We start from the raw sequence: 19,858 nt of genomic DNA, 5'->3' as shown, positions 1-19,858 counted from the left end.
GGAGAGCTGAAAGGGCAGCCATGCTACCTCAAAACCCTGTAAATGACTTCCTAGAGAGCTCAGCACCTTCACAGGAGTTTTCACACCCATAACTACAGAAAGGCTGAACTAACGGTGTCCGCACATCACCCTGTTCACCCCAGAGAGCCAGGAGGGCATGAGGAAGGTGTTACACCTGGGAAGCATCAGTACAATCTCTGCCCCAGGTCCATAAAGGCAAAGACTGAAGAGTTTTACAGAAACATTTGAGGCCCCTTCATGACACCGGGGAGATGGGAGTTAACTGCAGCAGGTTCCCTTCCACTGCACGCAGAGCCAGCAGACACGCGATCCCACTGCCTGGCATGTGCGTATCTGATGGAGCTGCATCTGTCTCCTCGGATTTTCTCCAAGCAATTTGCTCAGGGAACAAGCTCCTCCTGGCATAAGATTTCATCTGCTCCGACTGCTGCTCTCCACCTGAAGCAGCAATAAATCCTCGTCGGGTGACATCAGAGCCAGCTGCTGAGCGCCAGAGTCAGCGGCAGGATTACGGGAAGAGGGATGAATGGGAGATATTAATGGAGCGGCTCCTCCCAGGGACGGGCTCTGCAGCCAAGGAGGGGCTCAATCCTGCTGCCTCGCTGACCCTCTCCCACCCCAGGGAACTGCTGCCAAGCCACTTTGTCTCCTGCCTCTGCAAAACCAAATCACTTCACAGCGATTAGGAAGTAGGTGATTTGCAAGGGAGAAATGTCTGGCTAACACAAGCGTATGCCAGACTGAGGGTTTTTGGCCCATCACGGACTGACGTTTGTTGGGGAGGAGGTAGGATATCCCCCAGATCCGTGGCTCCAGAGCTCAAGGAAACTCTCAGTTCATTGGGAACTTGATTGGGGCAGGGAAGAACTGAAATCTTGATGGACCCCAGTGCAGCTCCCTCACCCCTCCCATAAGCAGTCACCTCCCAACGACTTAACAGGGAGAGAAGGCAGCAAGCCGGCCAGGAGAAGTGCATGCAGGCAGCTTATCTTCCACACACCAGGACCTCTGTGTTTTGCAAACAATTGCAAGGGAGAGCAAAACAGCTACATGCATCAGCTGAGATGCAGGGGTAGGCAGAGCCCAGCCAGGCAGGCATGGCCCTGCCTGCGACAGTGGCACAGGGTCCCCACGTGCTCCCCAGCTAAGGTGGGCTCTGGCCTCAGGGCTGTACAGTTCAGTCCAAAAAAATCACTGCTGCCTTCAGGGCAGTAACGTGCAACCAAAAAACTCAGCTGGATTCTCCCTGAGGTTAGGCTGGGTCTAAAGAGGGAAAAAAGACCCACGGCAGGATACCTGCCACCCTGCCAGAGGTGCACTGCAAAAATGGCTCAGCACAGTAGGGAGGGAGAATGGAAGGAGGCAGGAGCATCCGCAGCAGTGCTGTGCTGGGTGAGGTCCACCCCGTCCCTGTTACATGGCATCTGTCCTGTCCCCACCACGCTGGCCCCCCTGTGGCTTGCTGGCAGAGAAAGCTACCCGCAAAAATGCTCTGGGAGCTGGCAGCCCTCTCCCAGCCCAAGAAACAAGTCCAAATCATTTGATATCCCCATGGATCCTCCCTTCCTGTAATGCTCAGAGGGCTTGGACAAAGCTGATAGAAAAGATGGGGGAGCAGAGAAAGCATGGATCATTGCTGCTGTCTAACCACCACCATCCTCTTCCCTGACAAAAGAACGTGCAAAGAGCAGAACTGGCCTATCATGAAGAAAAACAAAGCAACAGGAAAGAAAAAGTGAAAGAGCAAGGAGAGAGGGCTGTGGGGTCCTTCCCCCAGCAGGGCCCAGCCTATGCTGGCGAACTCCCCACTCCAGCTCCTGGAGCAGCTCCCATGGCCGCCCCCATGCTGCCCGCTCCGCTGAGCGCTCACTAACGATGATAACTTTAACACCTAAAATGTGTTGGAGTCTATGGACCGCCCCGGGGAGGACTCAAGCAGGCAGCACTGCAGGATTCATAGAAGAAAATGTGCTTTTGAAAGAAAAAAAAAAAAGAGAAAAGCATCAAGATGGGCGGCAGAAAGCAAATATTTGCATTTGCAGAGAGGCCTTTGCCCTGCTCAGTGCTGGCGGCACCTCTGAATCCAGCTGCCAACACCTGCAAGACTCGGCATGTCTGATCATAGCCAAGAGGAGGTGGCCAGACCTGGGGTCCCTATCGTGTTTAAAAGCCGGACGTGGCTGTGGCTTTCTCTTAACCCTGCGCTAACACCCAAATCATCTCCCTCGCGAAGGCGGATTTGGCAGCAGTGGAGTTCAGCACCTGCTCCTGCACATCATGGTGGCCTGAGGAGGAGCCGGGCTCTGTGCCGGGCTCCCAACCAGATCCCCATCCAAATGGCTTCCCCTGTGCCAGCCCCTCTGCCTGGTGCTGCCCCTTGGTCGTGGCACAGCGTGGGGCACAGCACCACACTGACCATGCCGGGAGCCTCTCCACTACAGCCCTGGTTGCAGCAGGAGCATGGAGTTGTGTCTAGGCACTGGGACCAGCAATTTGGCTTCTCTGGTCCCCAGGCAATGCAGTCGAGGAGTGCAGGAGAAGGCAGCTCTGTGCGAAGGCGGCCGGGCACCAGCCCAGCACTGCAAGCACCGCAGCCCCAGCAACACCAGCTGCATCAGTCCAAGTACTGACAGTTCCTTGGAGCATTGGGTTTTAATACCATTGGAATAAAAAAAAAAAAAAAAAAAGAAGAAGTTATTTTGGAGTTTGACCTTCCTCTAGAGGAGGCTGTGAAAGACCAAGAGGAAAAACAAGCGTGAGCCATTAGCAAGGGAGGCAAGAGGAACAGTTGGCAGGCAGCGTGTGGGCTCTGCTCTCCCACAGCCTACTCCAAAGACAGCCATGAGCTGCCTCCAGCGTGTGGCGGGTCTGCAGCTCTGACCAGCCAGCCGCCTTTTAGAGGTGGCTGAGCCCTTCACCACACATGCACATGTACGGAGGTCTCTGCCGAGCCAAAGAGAGAAGGGTGTCATGTGCAGCATGCTGACCCCAGCCTGCATTCTCTGAAGATATTTTTTGTGGCCCCCAAGAAGTAACCCATTGCAAGTACACAGGAGGCTTCAGGCCAGGGGTGAGAGCCACAGCTCAAGAGAGCTTGGGAATGTCCCCAGCACTCACAAGTGACCATTCAGCTGGGACATGGCCCCAGCCCAGCTGTAGTAGTGACCTGCTGCTGGCTCATACACTGCACAAGGACCTCCCCCCCCACCATTCAATTCCTTCCAAAATGCTGGTTTTACTTTTTTAAAAATAAGTTAATTTCCAGCTTTTAACTTTGAAGGAAAACAGACATTGTGTTTCCAAGCTACCATTAGAAATGAATGCACCAGACTGGGGGAGAGGGGTGAGCACAGGAAAGGGGCAAAAAGCACATTTGCAGAAGTTTACTGCAGGAATAACAGAAGCAGCAGCCTCTGCTGGGTCCCCATCCCTCCCCATACCCCACTCCTGGGCTGAGCATCGGCCTCAGGCCAGGCTCAGGAGGGGGCCATCAGGGAGGCCCCTGCCCAGGCAGCATGGCTGGACAAACAGCAGCTGCTAGCTCCAAAGTGCAGGTCTGAGGCAGCCCAGCACCAGGCAGAGCTCAGGGAAAGGGTCTTGCACACCACCCAGGTGCTTTGGGCTTATTTTTGACCTTTCTGGTCAATGTCTGGATTTTCCTTCTCTCCCCCTATCCCAGCCCACCCCAAAGCACCACTGAGGAGCTGCTAAGAGAGGCCAGCTCCAACAAACCCTCGCTGCAAGCAGTACGTGCTGGCCTCGCTCCCAGGGGTACAGGGAGCTGGCAGAGGCAGGAGGCTGCAGGCTCCCGCCACTCGGCCATAGCCCAGTGCCAGGGCACACGAGCCACCAGCCACGCTCCAGTCACCCCTTGCTGCCACCAGTTTCCTCCTGCCTTGAGTTTCAGAGGGCAGCATTCAGCCCTGGCACGGAGGCGGGCTGGCTGCATGCAGCACATGGGCAGGGGTGCTGCCCAGCCAGGGCAGGGGTGAGCTCGGGGGAGTGCACGCAGCGGGTGCTGCCCAGGGCTGCCTGTGGAAAGCCCCAGGAGGAGCTGGGCTGGCATTCATCCACAGCTGCAGGCTGGCAGGGGGAAGAACAAGCACTTTGGATGTGCTGGCCGGGGCACGGTGCCCTGCCCAGCCCAGGGTGAAGCACCAGGACATGGTAACCAGGAGGTAACAGGACCCACCACCTGGATGATCTAAACACCCACATGGTTCCCCCCCAAACCCCATGCACCAGAGGACTGGGGCAGCCACCCCACTCCAGCTCCCAGCTCAGCTCTCCAGTCACGCTCGTACAGCGAGGAACTGATCAGCAGTGCTGCCTGACTGGGACAGGGACTGGCACTACGTTTGTGTATCACCCAGGACGCCAAGGCCAGCACGAAGCCGGAGTGGCAGGATCCAAGCATGGCTCTGGCAGCCAAGAACTCCTGCCCAAGTCATTCCCCTTCTGGCTTCCCAAAAATGCCTTTCGCCAATTTTTTTTAAATTTTATTTTTAAACAAATCACTTTTGATTTTGGACACCTCCGCACCTCAGAGGACACTTGTCTCGATCTGGGGCAGCTGAGCTGAGGCACCCAGAACGACAGATCAGCACCTGCCTCTCAGCGCAGTGACGAAATTGGGCAAGGTGTTACCTGTTTCAGGAAGACAACTTCATCTTCCTCCATCCCCCACCGCTGGGAGCTGGAGGAGTCGCCTCCTAGCATGTTTTTGCAAGATCTCCTGGGTTTTTTTTATGAAAGAAAAAAGTCCAAAGAAGATTTGGGAGCTTTTAAACACTAAGCTACACTTTTGCCTCTGCATCCAGCCTGCCTTGAGTGCGAATACTCCATTCACAGGGGAAAACTGAGTGGCCAGCAACAGCTGGGGAGCATTCCTGCTCATGCCACCACTTCACAGCAGGATCCCTCTGGTCCCTTGCCATTCATCTGCAGTTGGAGGAATCCCTACTTTCTGTGAAGTCCTGAAAGCATTCCTGAGCCCTGACGCAGCTCAGAGGCACACCTAAGGAACAGAGATGCGATTTTAGGAGAAAAGCCACATAGCTGTGGCTTCCACTGCTGTGATGAGATCTTGTGCTCAGGCCTTTACTATGTTATGGCCAGGCACTATAGGGTGTGACAGGGCAGGGGAAAACCACGTGAAGAGACTAGAAGCTTCTTTTGCTCGTGGCAAGGACAAACTCTCACAGCAATAATTGACCACTGCAGAGCCCCAGAGCAAGCGCTCATTGCTTGTCCCTTCAGCCATGAGCAAACTGAGCCCAACTGCTTCCACGTCCCCGCAGCAGCTCTGCTCTGAGCAACCCAGACTGCCAGTTTCACAGACACTCCTCAGATCCATGCTAGACTTGTGTCCACCTCGGTGCAGTCCTCAAAAAGCGAGGGGGAGGCCAAGGCAGGGGGTCACACCGACCCCCGGCGCTGAGCACGCCAGACAAAGCAACAGCCAGAGCCCCAGTTGTTTCAGACTCCTGCCTAGAGCAGGATCTCGGAAAACAGCTCGCCCAGAAACACGTACCCACTGTGGGACATTCATGGGCAAGCAGGGAAAAGGAGGTGGAAGGACCCAGGTAGACCCTGCACGGCTCAGAGACCTCTGTCCACCCCCTCCCAGCCAGCCCTGCAGGGAGGCCCTGGCAGCAGGAGGTGCAGCATCCCCAGGGGCTGTCCAGATCCACCTGGGTAGTGAAAGGAGCAGCTGGTGTGGCAAAATCCCTAAATACCTCTCCTTCCACAATACCTCAGTCTGGAGGAAGGGTCAGAGCACTTCACGACACCGGGAGAGACAGACCCTCCGTTGCTGAATACGAGAACCACTTGGTTGGATTTTAAAACAGAACATCTTCCCAAGCTCTGCAATTAAGCGGCAATCCCATCGGGGAGTTCAGGAACAGGACAGTTTAGCCTGGCACCAGCCAGTCTGTCGTGCTGGGAAGAGCTAACATTAACTCCCCACAGACAGAGGCGGCACAGCAAGGTGGGTAAACTCACCCCACCCTCTGCACGGGTGCCTGAGCCAGGGCTGCCGGCTGCGCCTCCCAACAGCCTCCCACCTCCTGCTCCTTTTGCACGCAAACAGCCAGCCAAGACGACCACATTTACTGCAGGTTTAGCTCAGAGCTTGGTTTGAAAAGGCGCTGCTTAAAATATTGTGGAGCAACAAGGCCTACAGCTGTCAAGCTCCCAGCCTGCTCTGGGGACCGGCTCTCTTCCCTCTTCCTAGGGCACAAGCCCGTTCCCATAGCACTCGCAGCCAAGGCCAACGCTCCGCCTGGCAGAGACTCCATCAACATGTCCAATGTGCATTCCTGGAGACATCCAGACTGCACTGCTGGCACAGCAGTGCCTGGCACTGCCAGGCCTCTCCCAGCTGCCTGATGCCAACCAAAGAGTGAACAGCTTGATGAAAGCCTCCTGGGGCATGCCGAGTCCTTGGGAGTGGAGCAACCTACCCACCCTCTACACAAGAGTTTGCTTGAACTGTTTCCTGATAAACTTGGTTCAAAATGGAAAGTGACCATGGAAGGTGCTTGGGTTTTATTCAGCCCTTTCTCTCTCTCCTGCATAAAATTTTAGGAGAGACTCTGAAACAACCAGTTTCAACAACTGGAGAATTTACCCAGGATAAAATACTGACTCTCTTCCCCAGATGTTTGCCCCAGCAAAGCAAACACCCCACAGGCCCCCATCTCCATCTACTCTCCTAAGCACGTGGCACAGTGGGAGGGCAGCACCCTGTGCACAAGTGGGCACGAGATCTGGTGACCACACAGTGGCATCTCGTGAAACATTACTCACCAAGTGTACCTGGACTGGGGGAACACCCAGGCCTGTGTGGGCCACCACCACTTCCAACAGACAGGACTGAACTGTAATGCTTTCCCTGACAAACCTGAAGAGCAACAGGTATGGAGAGGAGATGGGAAACACCTCTGCAATCAGTCCTTCAGGCTGTGATGGGCTTTGAAAGATCAAGCACAGCGTGAAGGGGCTGAGGAAAAGAACACTCTGCAAAGGAAACAAGGGCTACCTACAACCTGCAATGCTTCAGCACTGTATGGCCAGTCAACACCCTTTGTGCTGATGGTCACAGGCATGTGCCAGCTCCTCCTGCTGCAGGAGCTGGATGCCAGGGCAATCCCTGCACAAGTAGTATAGTGAGGACAGAAGAAGAACCTTCTCACCTAGACGGAGCTCCCCAAAATTGCCGCATCCAATCTTCTTGCCGACCCGGAAGTTGGGACCCACCATTAAGACTCCCGAGTTGGTTCCAGTACTCCGGCTTCCATGACTGCTCCTTCCTCCACCTGTCTTGGACATCCTTTTACCTTCCTCCAGCTCCCCTTTCCCTCCTCTCTTATCAAAATCCATAAGTTTGTGATACCCCGGCCTCTCCACGGTTACGCTGCTGCCATACAAATCCCAGAGCTGCCGAAAGTTGAGGGATGAGGAGAAGAAAAGAAGCAGGGCTTTTCTTGGTTAATACACCATCGCGGTGAGTGACGGGAGGACAGGGCGTGGAGAAGGAGGGATAAGCGGCCACCCACGGGTGCTGGGCTACTGAAATCTTAGTGCTTTCCAAGGTCCTGCCGGGATTGTCATCATCGCCTGTTACAGGGAGTTCTTTGGTGGAGAGAACATCCTGCGGAGAGGGTCCTCCCAGCGTGGCTCCTCAGTCTCCCAGCTGCAGAAAGGAAAGGGAGAAAATTAGCACAAGGAAAATAGGAGGCAGAGGACAACAGGGGGTTGTGGGCTCCAGGCTCCCGCCCCCAGCTCCACAGAGGCCCTCCAACACCTTCCCTGCGTTACAAGTAACTCCCACAAGGATGAACAATGCTGCAACTGAGAGGTGGGAGAAGCTGGGGTATCAGGACCATTGCAGGGTGCCCCACGTCTAAGATGCTAGCATAAATAAATAAATAAAAGTCTGGCCAGGGCAGGAGGTGAAACGCTTGATGAGCATCTCCAGGTCAGAGCCAGCAGAGTCACGTGGGGAGAACAATGTCCCCACAGGCAAGGGCTGCTGGCAGCAGGGAGACCTTTGGAGGCACCAGCCGAGGCACTTGGGACCAGGCTGCCACTGGTCAGACCTGAGAGTCCCCAAGAGCAGAGGACACACATAAACCACTGCGTTAGGGGGCAAACTACGCCAGGCGTGCAATTTCCTATGAACTGAAAAGAGGATGTTCATCCCCGATGGCTGCTTGCTGGGAGGGTCCCTGTGGGTCCAGAGGTCGTGGCCAGCTGAGTCAGAGCTCTTCCCCCCAGCGCCAGCCTCCGTTGCGGCTGGGCCTGGACCTTTGTGCCAGCGATTCTGCGCCAGGACACGTGGGAGAGGAGACGGTTTCTAAGCAGCTGTGCATGTGTGGGGAATGACCATGCTCAGAGCTCCCATGACAGCTTGCCCAGGCCTGCCAGGCTGGGGTAAAACAGACACTGGCAAACAGAAACCCAGGACTTACTAACACCCCTGCTCGCCTCCATGGCGAGCGCCCGATTGCTGCCTCTTCCTCTGCTCTCACAAACCTACCTTGATTTTACGTGCAAAGCTTGGAGCAAGGCACAGTGGCCAACAGGGCTGCTGGCTGCAGGCTGGGCAAAAGCCACTGTGACACTCGCTGAAAGTAACCGATGGCTGTGCAGCACCTTGCCTACCTCATGTGTGCAGCTCCCAGCACTTCCCAGTGAGGCTAGCGGGAAGCCCTGCGCTGGTGGTGGAGTAACTCGGGGTGGAGTAACTCGGGGTTCCCCTCAGCCCCTGCAAACAGGCAGGACTCAGCTCAGACCCTTGAACCAGGGAGCTCCTTCCAATGTGCGCACCCCTGCTCATTGCAAGGCGGTTGGACTAGATGACCTTTAAAGGTCCCTTCTAATCCAAACTATTCTGTGACATTGGCTCTGCACAAGCACCCCCATGCAGCTGAGTGTGTTCACACAACTACAGCCCAACACTGAGGCCAAATCAGACCCCTGCTCCCTTCCAGAGGGGTGGGATAACAAGTACCATCGACCAGCTCCGTGCTCAGAGCCATGCTCTCCCTCCATCCAGGACTCCCAGTGGAGCTGCCTGGGGGGAGGTCAGGCTCAGTCCCTCCTTGCAGGGACGCCTGTGCGGGAGGCAGCCAGAGTGTGCCAGGAGCAGGACAGCCAGGAAGCTAAACACGGGCTGGAAAGCGCAGAGCCGGGTGCACGCTGGGAGGCCATGTGAGAGACAGACAGACCAACACATGCAAGCCCCACTTTACCCCCAGCATTCATCATCTCTGGTTTTGCTCCCAGCTCAGCCCGTGCTGCATTTTGAGTGAGCCGAGGTGGGAGGCAGCCCCCACCCCTCCCTGCCCACCTCCCCTGGCCCAGCTCTCCCTCTCACCACCTTCCTCTGCTCCCCTCTGGGGTCCCATGATGCCCACCAAGAGCCCTTGCTGCCATGGCCTCATTACCTGCGGGTTAAACAAGCAAACCCACACCCCTCCAGCGCTCAGACTCCAGGAAATGAGCACACTGCAAGTCCTGACGCCTGGCCAAACCCGTAAAACTTTTATTGGCTCTCAATAGCTATTAATAACAAAAAAAAAGCCTTCTTGTGCTGAAGGGTGCATGGGGGGAAGTGGGGGAGGGTCTAAGAGCAACCGAGGGAGAAAAGACACCCAAGCCAGAGCTCAGCATGGGGGAAGGACTGGCTCTGTAACAGTCTGTGGGCAGGGGAGCTGCTCCCTGGGGCTGCCCCGCTCCCAGTCCTCTCCTGACACCAAATCCTCACCAGGGACCACCACACTCTGTCCACAGCATGCTGGCAAAACGCCGCTGCTCTCCAAGAGGGACCGGAACTGCAGGCACCGAAGGTGCAGCATGCTGGCCCAGCTCCTCAGGGCTGTTGTGGGTGCATGACACCCATCTGCATGTGGGACACCTGCCTGTTCAGGTACTGGGGGAACGAGGCTTTCACATGGGATGGGAGCCCCCTCCTTCCCCCACAGGCACCATCCTCCAGGCCAACACCTCCAGAGCATCCCTAGAGCACAGCAGCCCCAGCACAGAGCAGCCTAGCCCTCCAAGGCCACCACTGGCAGGCCAACACCTGGGGACCATCCTGCTGCACACAGCACATCTCAGCCGAGGGAAACTGAGGCACGCAGAGCCTTCCAACTTCTCTGAAGGCCACGCGGGCAGCTGCGGGCCAGCTCCTGCCCTGACGCTCCCTTCCCCCGGCAGCCAGCGGTCTCCATCCCGTGCCAGCAGGAAGCCGGGTGGGAGCGGCAGCAGAGCAGGGCTTCCCTGAGCTTTGTTCTCCCCCAGCCCAGAGCGCACACGGCCAACACGTGATATCCTGCTCATTCTTTGCTCCCCCAATAATTTCCGTTCCGGGTTCAGCGCATGGCGGTGCCCTCCCGTGCGTCTCACGCTTCTCCCACCTCTGCCAGCCTCTGGCAAGGACACCAGGGAGCCATTTGCCCCGTGACCTCCCAGAGCAGGCAGCAGGGCGTGGCTCTCCCCGGGCATTTCGGGAGTCACCTTGCCCAGACGTGGCTCCAGCCACACACCAGGGAAGGGGAGGCAGCCGGCAATGCGCAGGCCACACTGCTTCATACCCCGTTTTCGTTTTGAATCAGACCTTTATGTTCAGTCCCAGGGGATTTCAGGTCCAGACTGTTTGCAGAGTCAGGCGGCCGACAGCCAGAGCTGAGGGAGCTCCAGCCCCCACACTTGGGATTTTTTTTTTTTTTTTTTTTTAAAGAGTTATGGGCCAGTCTCTGCAAGGCAATTTCAGACAATGGAGTGAGACAGAGCCCTAACAGAAGGGAAAAAAATAAATACTGTTTCCTGCGAGCACCAGGAGACTGTGCTGTCTTCCCCCAGCCCAGACAAACGCAGGCAGCAGCGTAGCATGACTCTCCAGCCCTGCCTGCACAGCAAGCCCCAGCCTCAGGAGCAGCCCTCCCAAAAGAGCCTGGCTCCAAACCTCGATTTCAGGCAGCTGGGCCAGGGCAACGACTGGCAAGGCCATGGCACCGACCACTGCGCCAGGGCTGCGTGCCAGCCGGCTGCAGCACTGAAATTCCCCCTTTTCCAAAGCTGGGCAGTCAGAGCAGCAGGAAGTCACTGAACCGCGTCCGTGTGAGTCAGGCCAGGGCAAGTGACGCTCCTCCAAACTCTGCCCACCAGCCTCCCCTGTGAATGAGCCACCACGAGCTGAGGGCTGGGAGGAATCTATTTTCGCATCCGTAGAGCGTCAAGGAGAGGCAACAGCTCTCTGTACCTCGGTACAAAAGCAGGACCCACCTCTCTGTGTGGTGTCAGTGACTGGTCAGGTTTTCCACTCTGTGCCATAAAGAGATCTCTGGCCTTTAAAATTGAGAACAACCTAATTAGAAACAGAAACCTTTGGTAAAATCCCAGGACTCTCAGTGCTCTGGAGCAAACAGCCCTGCAAAACCTGTGTTTGTTAAAACACAGCAGCCTCTGGATGGGCAACGGGGACCCAGACCTGCCCCATCCTGCCACCCCAGGGTCACAGCATCATGAGGAAGATGCCCCTGATGAAAACCGATGGCACACTGTTGCATTTTGAACAGGAATCCTCACCCAGAAGGTCACATTGAGGCAAGCAGCCTCAGAAAAGCACCTTCTAGGCTGGAGTAGTTGGCCTGGTATCAAATCTGATGCAAGATGAGACTAAGAAAACTTCTTTCTCTCTTTGGGGGGAAGGGGAGGTAGGGGGATGAATAAGAAAAAAAATAAATTGGCCGGAAGTGTGGTAGAAGAAATTCCAAAGCAAGCTGTGGTCTTAAAACAAATAAGCACTGCCCTGCAGTGTTTGCAGTGCAAGTGCTCCAAGCCAGGGAACCTGAAAGTGAAATGAACTGCAGACAAGTGTAAGCGACTTCAGCTCCTCCCCAAAACAGAACAACAAAAACACTGAAAGTACCATAAAGGGGGCAAAAACACACTCAAGCAATCATTTTAAAGCCAAAGAAGGGGTTCATGTTGTTTTTGTTGAAATACTGGGTTCTTTTTATTTGCCATCTAGTTTTGGGCATGCCAGGTCTACTCCAGTCACATTTACAAGCTTTTCCCTGCAGTCATAAGGGTGAGAAAAAGGGATTGGGGTGGGGGTGGTTGGGTTTTTGGTTTTTTTGTTTTTGTTTTTTAAAAAAAAAGAAGAAAAAAGCTGCGATTCTAGTCCTAGCCCTTGTCTCTGAGACCTGTGACTTGGACTGAAATACCAAGGCTCGGGAAGTTCCCGGCCACATTTGCAAGTATCAAATGCTGAAAAGTTGTGTTTTTAAAAATTTCTTTCCTGTATAGTGAAACCTTGTGGCTGCCGAGAAAGGACTTGAACAATGTGCCCCAGATGGTATTGTACTAGTCCCTTTATACACACAGTGTTCCTGCCCAAAAGAGGTTACAATTAAATGGGGCAAGACAAATAGGGGAAGAGGAGGAAAAAATAGCGGCCCAGAGCAGGGAAGTGATTGGTGAAGGTCAGGGGGCAGGACCATGGCACTTCTTGGAACAGAGTCCAGGTGTCCTGGACCAGCCGGCTCCCCCAGGCAGGTGTGATGCTACCCCCAGCCACGGAGGCTTGACTGTACTGAGCCCTGATCTCCGCAAGCCTTTGGGATGAGTACTTGAAGCCGGTTTCCTCATGTACTCTGTGCTTTGCGAACGAAAGAGAAACACAGCTGCATCCAGATGAAAGAGAAAGGAAAGCTTCTTGAGAGCACAAAAAAGAAAAGCCCTTGACACTACACAGCTCTGAGTACAGATCACTGCCAATTAAAAGCTAAAAATAATCACAAATACCCTGATGTCCCAAAGGATGACCCATCAGCTGGCTCCCAATACAAAATCCAGACCAAAAAGCAACCGGTGGCCTTACACAGCTGAAACCAAAACCCAATAAATTTTAAAAGTTTAGAAGGCAGGTCGTCTTTTCTTACAAGGAGATCAAAAGTCTTAAAACAAAGCAAGATCCAACATCTTTAAAGCAAGCTGCAGACGGTCCCAGATGACATCTACAAAGGTTTGTAGTTTAAAAATGCATTCCAGTCTTCAGTGTTGGCAGCCAACCCCGCTCATGATGAAACAGGGAAAAGCTGTGCCACGACACAGAGGTTTCCTAAAATGAGGGGTGATGGAAAGTCTCACCAGGCTTCCCACAGGAGACCCCTGGAATGGGTACAGTCAAGCCAGAGGTGGGACAGGTGGTGCTGGAGGGACATGGGGCAGCTCCCTCCTCCTGTAGGAGGGCAGGAGAACCAAGGCATCCCTTCGCAGGCACCCTCCAAGACCTCAGTGAGCAGAAAGGCAACGGGGCTGCCTGAAGCCTCCAGATTTTAAGCAGCATGCAGATGCATGAGCACTATGGAGATCAGCCTCCAGGCACCATCACAGTGCTGCTGGGGCCCTCTCCATCCACCCCACACCCTACATGAGGCCTCCAGAGACCCAAGACAAACAGGACAACTCTTGCTACTCATGCATGGCTCTGATTAGGGGCCTTCCAGGTCAAGCAGACTCAGGAGGGGAACAACTCACCTGGGGTGTGAGCAGCTACAGAATTAGAAACAGATGTTGAAGGAGGGGAAAAAAAACCCACCAAACTTATTCCAGCCTGATGCTGTGAATTGTAGGAGTACAAAAGGTCCACATGAGATGGAGGTTTGGGCCCACACCTGCATCCTCCACAGGGCCGCTGTTCCCATGCCTGCCTGTGGCTGGAACAACTTTACCAACGCAGGCTGGAGGAACAACTTGCGGACAAAGGCTATTCCAGCTGCTCCAAAGGACAGAAGCTGGCCATAAAGTTACTTTCTCCCACTAAATTTACTCTGGACCAAGAGGAAAGGAATGTTCCAGTGCAGAAACCTGTCTCGCTGGGTCTGCAGTGTCCTGTGCTCTGCCGAGCTGGCTGGGTTTGTCCCTCTGGGCTGAAGCTCCTCACTTCTGCTCTTTCAATAGCTGAAAGCTTCAAGGAAAAGCCTGTCCATACAGCTATCACATTATTTTCCAAGATGTAAAAATAATGCAACTACTTCTCATCTGGAAATTTCGTGTTCAAACAATATTTGTCCAAGCCCAATGCAAGCATCTCTTGCAAGACAGCCAACGTGACTAGTATAACCAGACAACCTGTACTGGAGCAAGAGCAAGCACATGCATACACATGTGTAAAGACCCAGCTTGACCCACTGTTATTTAATTGATGTTTAAGAACAAAATACAAGCAAACTGAAACTAGGCCACCTTTACACTGAGGTGGGAGCATTCACACACCTTCTGCACCAATTTAACTTCACAGGCTCAAAACTCCTCTCTTCCATAACCAACACAGAGCTGTAAAGCTGGGGGGTGACTCACTCCCAGCCCCGCAGCAGTACCAGGAACCCGCTCCCCAGGCCGCTTTCCTTCCCTTTTCTCTCTGTGCACGCACACATCAGTGCCACTGGAGAAAGCCCGGTTTGAGACGGCCGCATCAGACACTGTGATAAGCCTGCTCCTGCTTCTACCTCGGAGAGATGGCACCACACTCCAGAGCATGCTGCCAAGCTCCCTGTGACTCAAGTCTTAACATTTATGAGAAAAATCCATGCTGGGTAGATTTTTGAGGAAACAACTGGTAGGAGGGGGGTTTTGTTTGTTTGGGGTTTTTTTTTTTGTTTGTTTTTGTTTTTTTTTTTTGTTTTTTAATGAAGAGTCCTTCCAAGACTTGCACTTGGGCAGTTTGCAGCAGCCTTTTGCCTGGGCAACAGGTACAACAGGCAGGTCGTAAGCTGGAAGTGTAAGCTCCTCTTCCTGCCTTGTGCTGCCAGGCTCCAGCGATGCAACAGGCTCCAGAGGGATCTCCTGAGCTTCCTCCACTCTGAGACACGCACCTCTCCTCCAAGCTGGACACAGCAGCTCACCACAGCTCCTTCCCAGAGCAGACATGCCAAGAAGCTTGGACACAAGTCCACGGGGTGAGCCGTCCCCAGCTGCATCAAGCTGTTTCCCCAGGAGGAAGAGGAAAACCTTGCTGTTTGAAGAAAACCCATCCTAAGCCCCACCCAGGGAAGTTTCCTCTGTGGGCTGAAGAGGCAGCAGGGCTGTGCAGCACTCAGAGCTCACTCTGCCTTCCACCTCCACCAGCTACAGCTCTGGTTACAGGAGACTCAAGCAAACCTACTAGGGCAGCAGGACATTCCTTATGGCAAAGGCAGATTGACTTGTTCTGGCCCAATTTCCTCCCCATCTCCTCTTTTCTTGAGGGATCAAGTACTTTGACTGAGGATCTTGAGGCACCCAGCAGAGAAGGGAGTTCTGGATGTGAGCATCTCTCTTGCCGTGGCACAGGAGAGTTGTGCCAACCCTGTCAGGATGGAGGGCTGGCTGCATCTCGCAGGAGACAGGCCCTGCAGAGGAGTTGGAGCCACAGGGCAGGGGGTGAAAGGGACTTTATCTGTCCCAGGGAATCCCTTAAAAATCAGCAAGTCCTGAAAGCAGCTGCTTTCCCATCAGTGCACAATGCCTGCGCAGTTTCTGCTAACTGCAGCCATGAGAACATCATTCCCCAACCCCAGCTGGGTCAGGTTAAGCAGAGATGGTGTCCAGGCCTCCTTGCAATCTCCCAATGCTTTTCCCAGCTTACAGCGAGGCGGGAGCCAGCCCAGCTCTGTTTACTCTGTTTCCTCCTTTGTACGTTCATGTTGGTGTCAGCACAACAGGAAGCTCTTGTTAAATAGTTTGTTACTTAACTGCTGATGCAGAGCCACTGGGGAACCCAGGCGTAACGTGCAGCACATTTGGAGAGGTGGGGGAGCCTCGCAGTTCAAGTTCAGGGCCAGGATTTGAGAGCTCTCAGCTCTGCCACCACCTCCCTGGTGATTTGGGCATATACTGACTTCCTGGCCCTTCACATCCCAGCCATTACACTGGGATAACAACTCCCCCACATCTGCCTTGTCCATTTGAGGTCCCCTGGGAGATGCTTGGCGCTCTCTCAGCTTTTGAACAGTGCTTAGAGCTCAGCAACCTTCCCCCTGCCTCCTCCAAGGCATCCTTCAGGGAAAAGACAAGAACCCAGTAACTGACTGAAGAAACTCCCCTACTGAACAGCAACACCATCCCATGAAATCCACCCACCATACCTGCGCTCCTGCTGCCCACACGTGAGGTCATCAGCCTTAGCAGTGGGGAATATCCAACCATCACAAATCTACTTTTTGGATCCTCATGCCAAGCCCGCCAGCCTGCTCATCCCAAAGAGCAGCCCTCATCTGAAGGCCTACAGCCCATCTCCCTGGCTGCTTCCTTACAAGCCGCTGCATCCCTCATCGCACAAACATGGACATCAGTTCACGTCTCTACAGTGCTATCAAACTGAGTCATCAGTTACACAGCAGATGCAGTCCTATCACCATGGTCACTGTACCAGGAATGTTTGAAGCAGTTTCCCCTTCGACACGGGAATGGTTGCAGCTGATGTCCCCCTCCAGCAAACAGAGACACCACAGCGTGGCTTCACTTTTGGCCCCACAATGTTTACAATTAGGAAATCTGCAAGGGCTGTTTGTCCAAAACATGCCGGGTTTTTTTCCCCCCATCCAGGTTGTTTCTTGAAAACAAAAACAAAAAAAAAGAATAAAGCAAAGGCTAACATTTCTACCAGAATTTCTTCTAGTGTTCAGGGGAAAAAAAAACCAAAACCAAAAACAAACCACCAACAAAAAAAACCCAACAAACCCACAAAACCCCTAAACTGTGGCAGCAAAGCTTTTAATCCAACATGATCCTAGCATCCTTGTTCCAAACCTCCCCTCCCTTCCTGGCTTCCCAGCTCTTTACTGAGAACGTGGTGTGTCCATGAAGAGAGAGGACTCCACCCTCACACTTTAGCCCAGCTCAGCCCCTGGAGCAGCGGGCACAGGGTGCTCCTGGCACCTTCAGCCTCACCAGTGCCCTCCTGCCTCTGCCACTGGCTGAGCCCCATGGCCAGGCTCTCACCCTCCCTGTGCAGCAGAGGGGTCAGATGCAGCTAACACTGTGCTGAGCACCATAATTAAAAAAAACAAAACCAAAAAACAGAAACAACCCACTAACAGAGCATATAATCAGACACACCATCACCTCCAGCTATATAGTTCACACAGGGGAAAAAAAAAAACCAAAACCCAAAGCAGGAACGCGTTGAGCCTCTGTTAGAGATTAAAGCATTTACCACATGTAGCTGTGCTGCTCCCAGCACAGACCATCAGCCAGCCCCAACATCTCAGCGTTTCACCCTGGTATCCATCTGTGGCTCTTAGCCATGTCCCCAAAAAAATCCAATCCACAAAAACACCAGGATTAAAAAAAATAAAAATCATAAATATAAAGCATTTGGTTTTTCCCCAGAATTTAGCTGTGCTGTGAAGAAGATGGATTTTTCTTTCTGGCTTCCTCTTCCAGCTACCACGTCTATTGAGCTTTTCTCTAAATTAGAAGTGTTCTCTTGTTATTGGCTATTCCGTTCCCCAGGAGATTTTTTTTAGATGCTCTGCACTCTGGGTCAGCTCTTAACATACAACAGATCAAGCTCCAAATCTCTTCAAAGTTATTTTCTCCCAGCTTCTAAACACAAATATGGCTTTTTAATGGATTACTATGAATTTTCAATTTATTTATTAAAAAAAAAAAAAAAAGGTTTGTGCCACACTGTTCCCTCCATAATGATAAGAACAGCAGAGTTTCAACATTGCAGCAGAGAACTGCTTTTACTGAAGGTGAGTCCCACTTCACAGCTCAGAGGCCTCACCAACACTCGGCTACACCAAGTTCTCACAACACAAAACCAGTAACGAGTCAAGCGTGATTTCATTGAGATCTTTAGAGGATACCAGCTGACATATTCAAAACCATCAGCCTGCTTTAAAAGTAAATATCTCAGCTGTTCCTCAAACTCCAGCACCACTAGCAGTGCAGTTAGTGCTGGACAGCCCAACCATCCCAGACTCTTGCTGCCCAAGGAGCTGTATGTGCTCCTGAGGCTGGAGCACGCACAGCATCCCCCTGATCCAGCTCCAGCATCGCAACAGCCCCAAAAGAGCAAAACCGAAATCTGTTCTGTAAACATAATGAAATTAAGTAGTAAAAAAGGGGGAAAACCTCTAGTAGTAGTATTTTCAGTTTCCAATGGAGCCCAGAAGGCAACACTCTGAAGAGCTGGTTGGAACTCACGTGAAGGTGTGAATGCCCTATGCTGTTGTGATTTTTAAACAATTGCCTCCTTTTTGAGAGGAGCACGGAAGAGCCGTACAAGCCACATGCCAGAAAACACCCCTGGACCAGCAGCCGGACAACTTCACCCTGAAGTCTCAACCACTCGCACCACAGCTCAGCACGGATGAGGAAAACTCCCTGCCCGGCAGCGGGTGGGCAGGCAGACAAGGATGCGTGTACACAGCATCAGCTTTACGAAGTCAGCTTTCTGGCAGCAGTTCAGCAGTAATTATTTTGCACCTGAAAATATCTAACAAGGAAACAGGCCCCTCTTTAACCAACAGGAGTGAGACTGTTTTGATGCACGTTTGCTCCCTGCTTGCATAAGCAGAAATGGAAATCAATGTGCTTTGGACAGTTCAAATTCAGAACAACCCAGATCCTCAATGTTTTTGAACACAAATAAGCTTGCAGAGTCAACAACTCTTCTAGGGCAACTCCTAAATCTCTCAGTAAAAGCAGCCACAAAGAAAACTTCATGAAGCATCTCTCCACTGCTGTGAGCTGCTATGCAGTTTGCTCCCAACTGAATGCAGAATCTCACTCTTTTAGTTGGATCCCTGTCCTAAGCAGTCACACCTGGATGGAAAATATTAACTATGCTTTACCAAGAAGCCAGAAATACCACGATGGAAATTTCAGCAGCAGCACAGGAACCAAGCAAAAAGCTAAAAATACTTCTCTAGGAAAAATAATAATAGTAAATATACACATGCTAAAATAAGACCAGATCTGAAAACTAGATTGGAAAAGATCAAACACAGCACAAGTCAGACAAAACCATCCAAGAACCAAGTACCTCAGAGTCTATTCACCTTTTTGGGCTCATCAGCCACAAATGTAAACTTTATTAGATAGACTTGAAGGCAAACAGCTTTTTGCTTAACTTTACAGACCCCACAAAAGGGGTCTGTACTATATGCCTTGATTTACCCCTCATGTGACATGCGATTGTGCCCAACTAAGTCCCAGGGCAGGCACCTCCCAGTTCTTGAGCCACGTCCATCTCACAAGCCATTCCCATGTCCCTGTGCCAGATCCACAATGCATGGAAACAGCAGCAATGCCAAACCACCGTGGGGGTGGGGTGTTGGGAATGCAAAAGCCCTGGTTGCAGGAGGGAGTCTGGTAGCAAGAGATACCTGCCCGCCTTCCCATCCAGCCCTGCTGTCACACCTCTGCGATGTTACTGGCATCTTCTACCCGCTCTCTACTCCAATATCCCGTCTCCAAGACCAGCAACAGCTATTCCCATGGCTGCTGGGCCAGGAGAGGTTCTGGTACACAGCTGAAAGACGGCAAGATCAGCAAATGACCCAACTACAGCTCCAGCCCACTGTCCCACTGCTCATACTAGTGTTGCTTTGGTGTTCCTGCTCACAGATGGAGCAATTTCTGTCTGTGAAACTGCAACTAGCTTTGCTATTACCATAAGAGGGACGCCATAGGTAACAGATGGGTAACCAGAACAGTAAACCTGGTTCTGAACAACAGAAAAGACATGGGCTCACCTTCTGCCCCTGGGTGAAGTAAATTACCCAAGGCTGTAATTCCGCAGAATCTATCACATCTTAACAGTTCAGCA

At 52.8% G+C, this 19,858-nt stretch overlaps 1 protein-coding gene across 3 annotated transcripts in view; it reads right to left on the bottom strand.

Annotated features, from left to right (window-relative positions):
- CSNK1G2 (casein kinase 1 gamma 2) overlaps positions 1-19,858 on the bottom strand; it is a 46,424-nt gene that overhangs the window by 9,248 nt on the left and 17,318 nt on the right. For 2 of the 3 annotated variants that reach the window (XM_069790125.1, XM_069790127.1), the window contains exon 2: positions 7,221-7,720. In XM_069790125.1, coding sequence (XP_069646226.1) covers positions 7,221-7,407 — 187 coding nt within the window. In that variant the 5' untranslated portion in view covers positions 7,408-7,720. Of the gene's footprint in view, positions 1-7,220; positions 7,721-8,691; positions 8,711-19,858 lie in introns of those variants that run through there. The other variant, XM_069790126.1, reaches the window with a different exon arrangement.

The sequence above is a fragment of the Haliaeetus albicilla genome, chromosome 8, assembly GCF_947461875.1.
Source record: "Haliaeetus albicilla chromosome 8, bHalAlb1.1, whole genome shotgun sequence".
Lineage (NCBI taxonomy): Eukaryota > Metazoa > Chordata > Aves > Accipitriformes > Accipitridae > Haliaeetus > Haliaeetus albicilla.
Note: the sequence above shows the minus strand (reverse complement) of the source record. Positions and strands in the feature narration are given on the sequence as shown.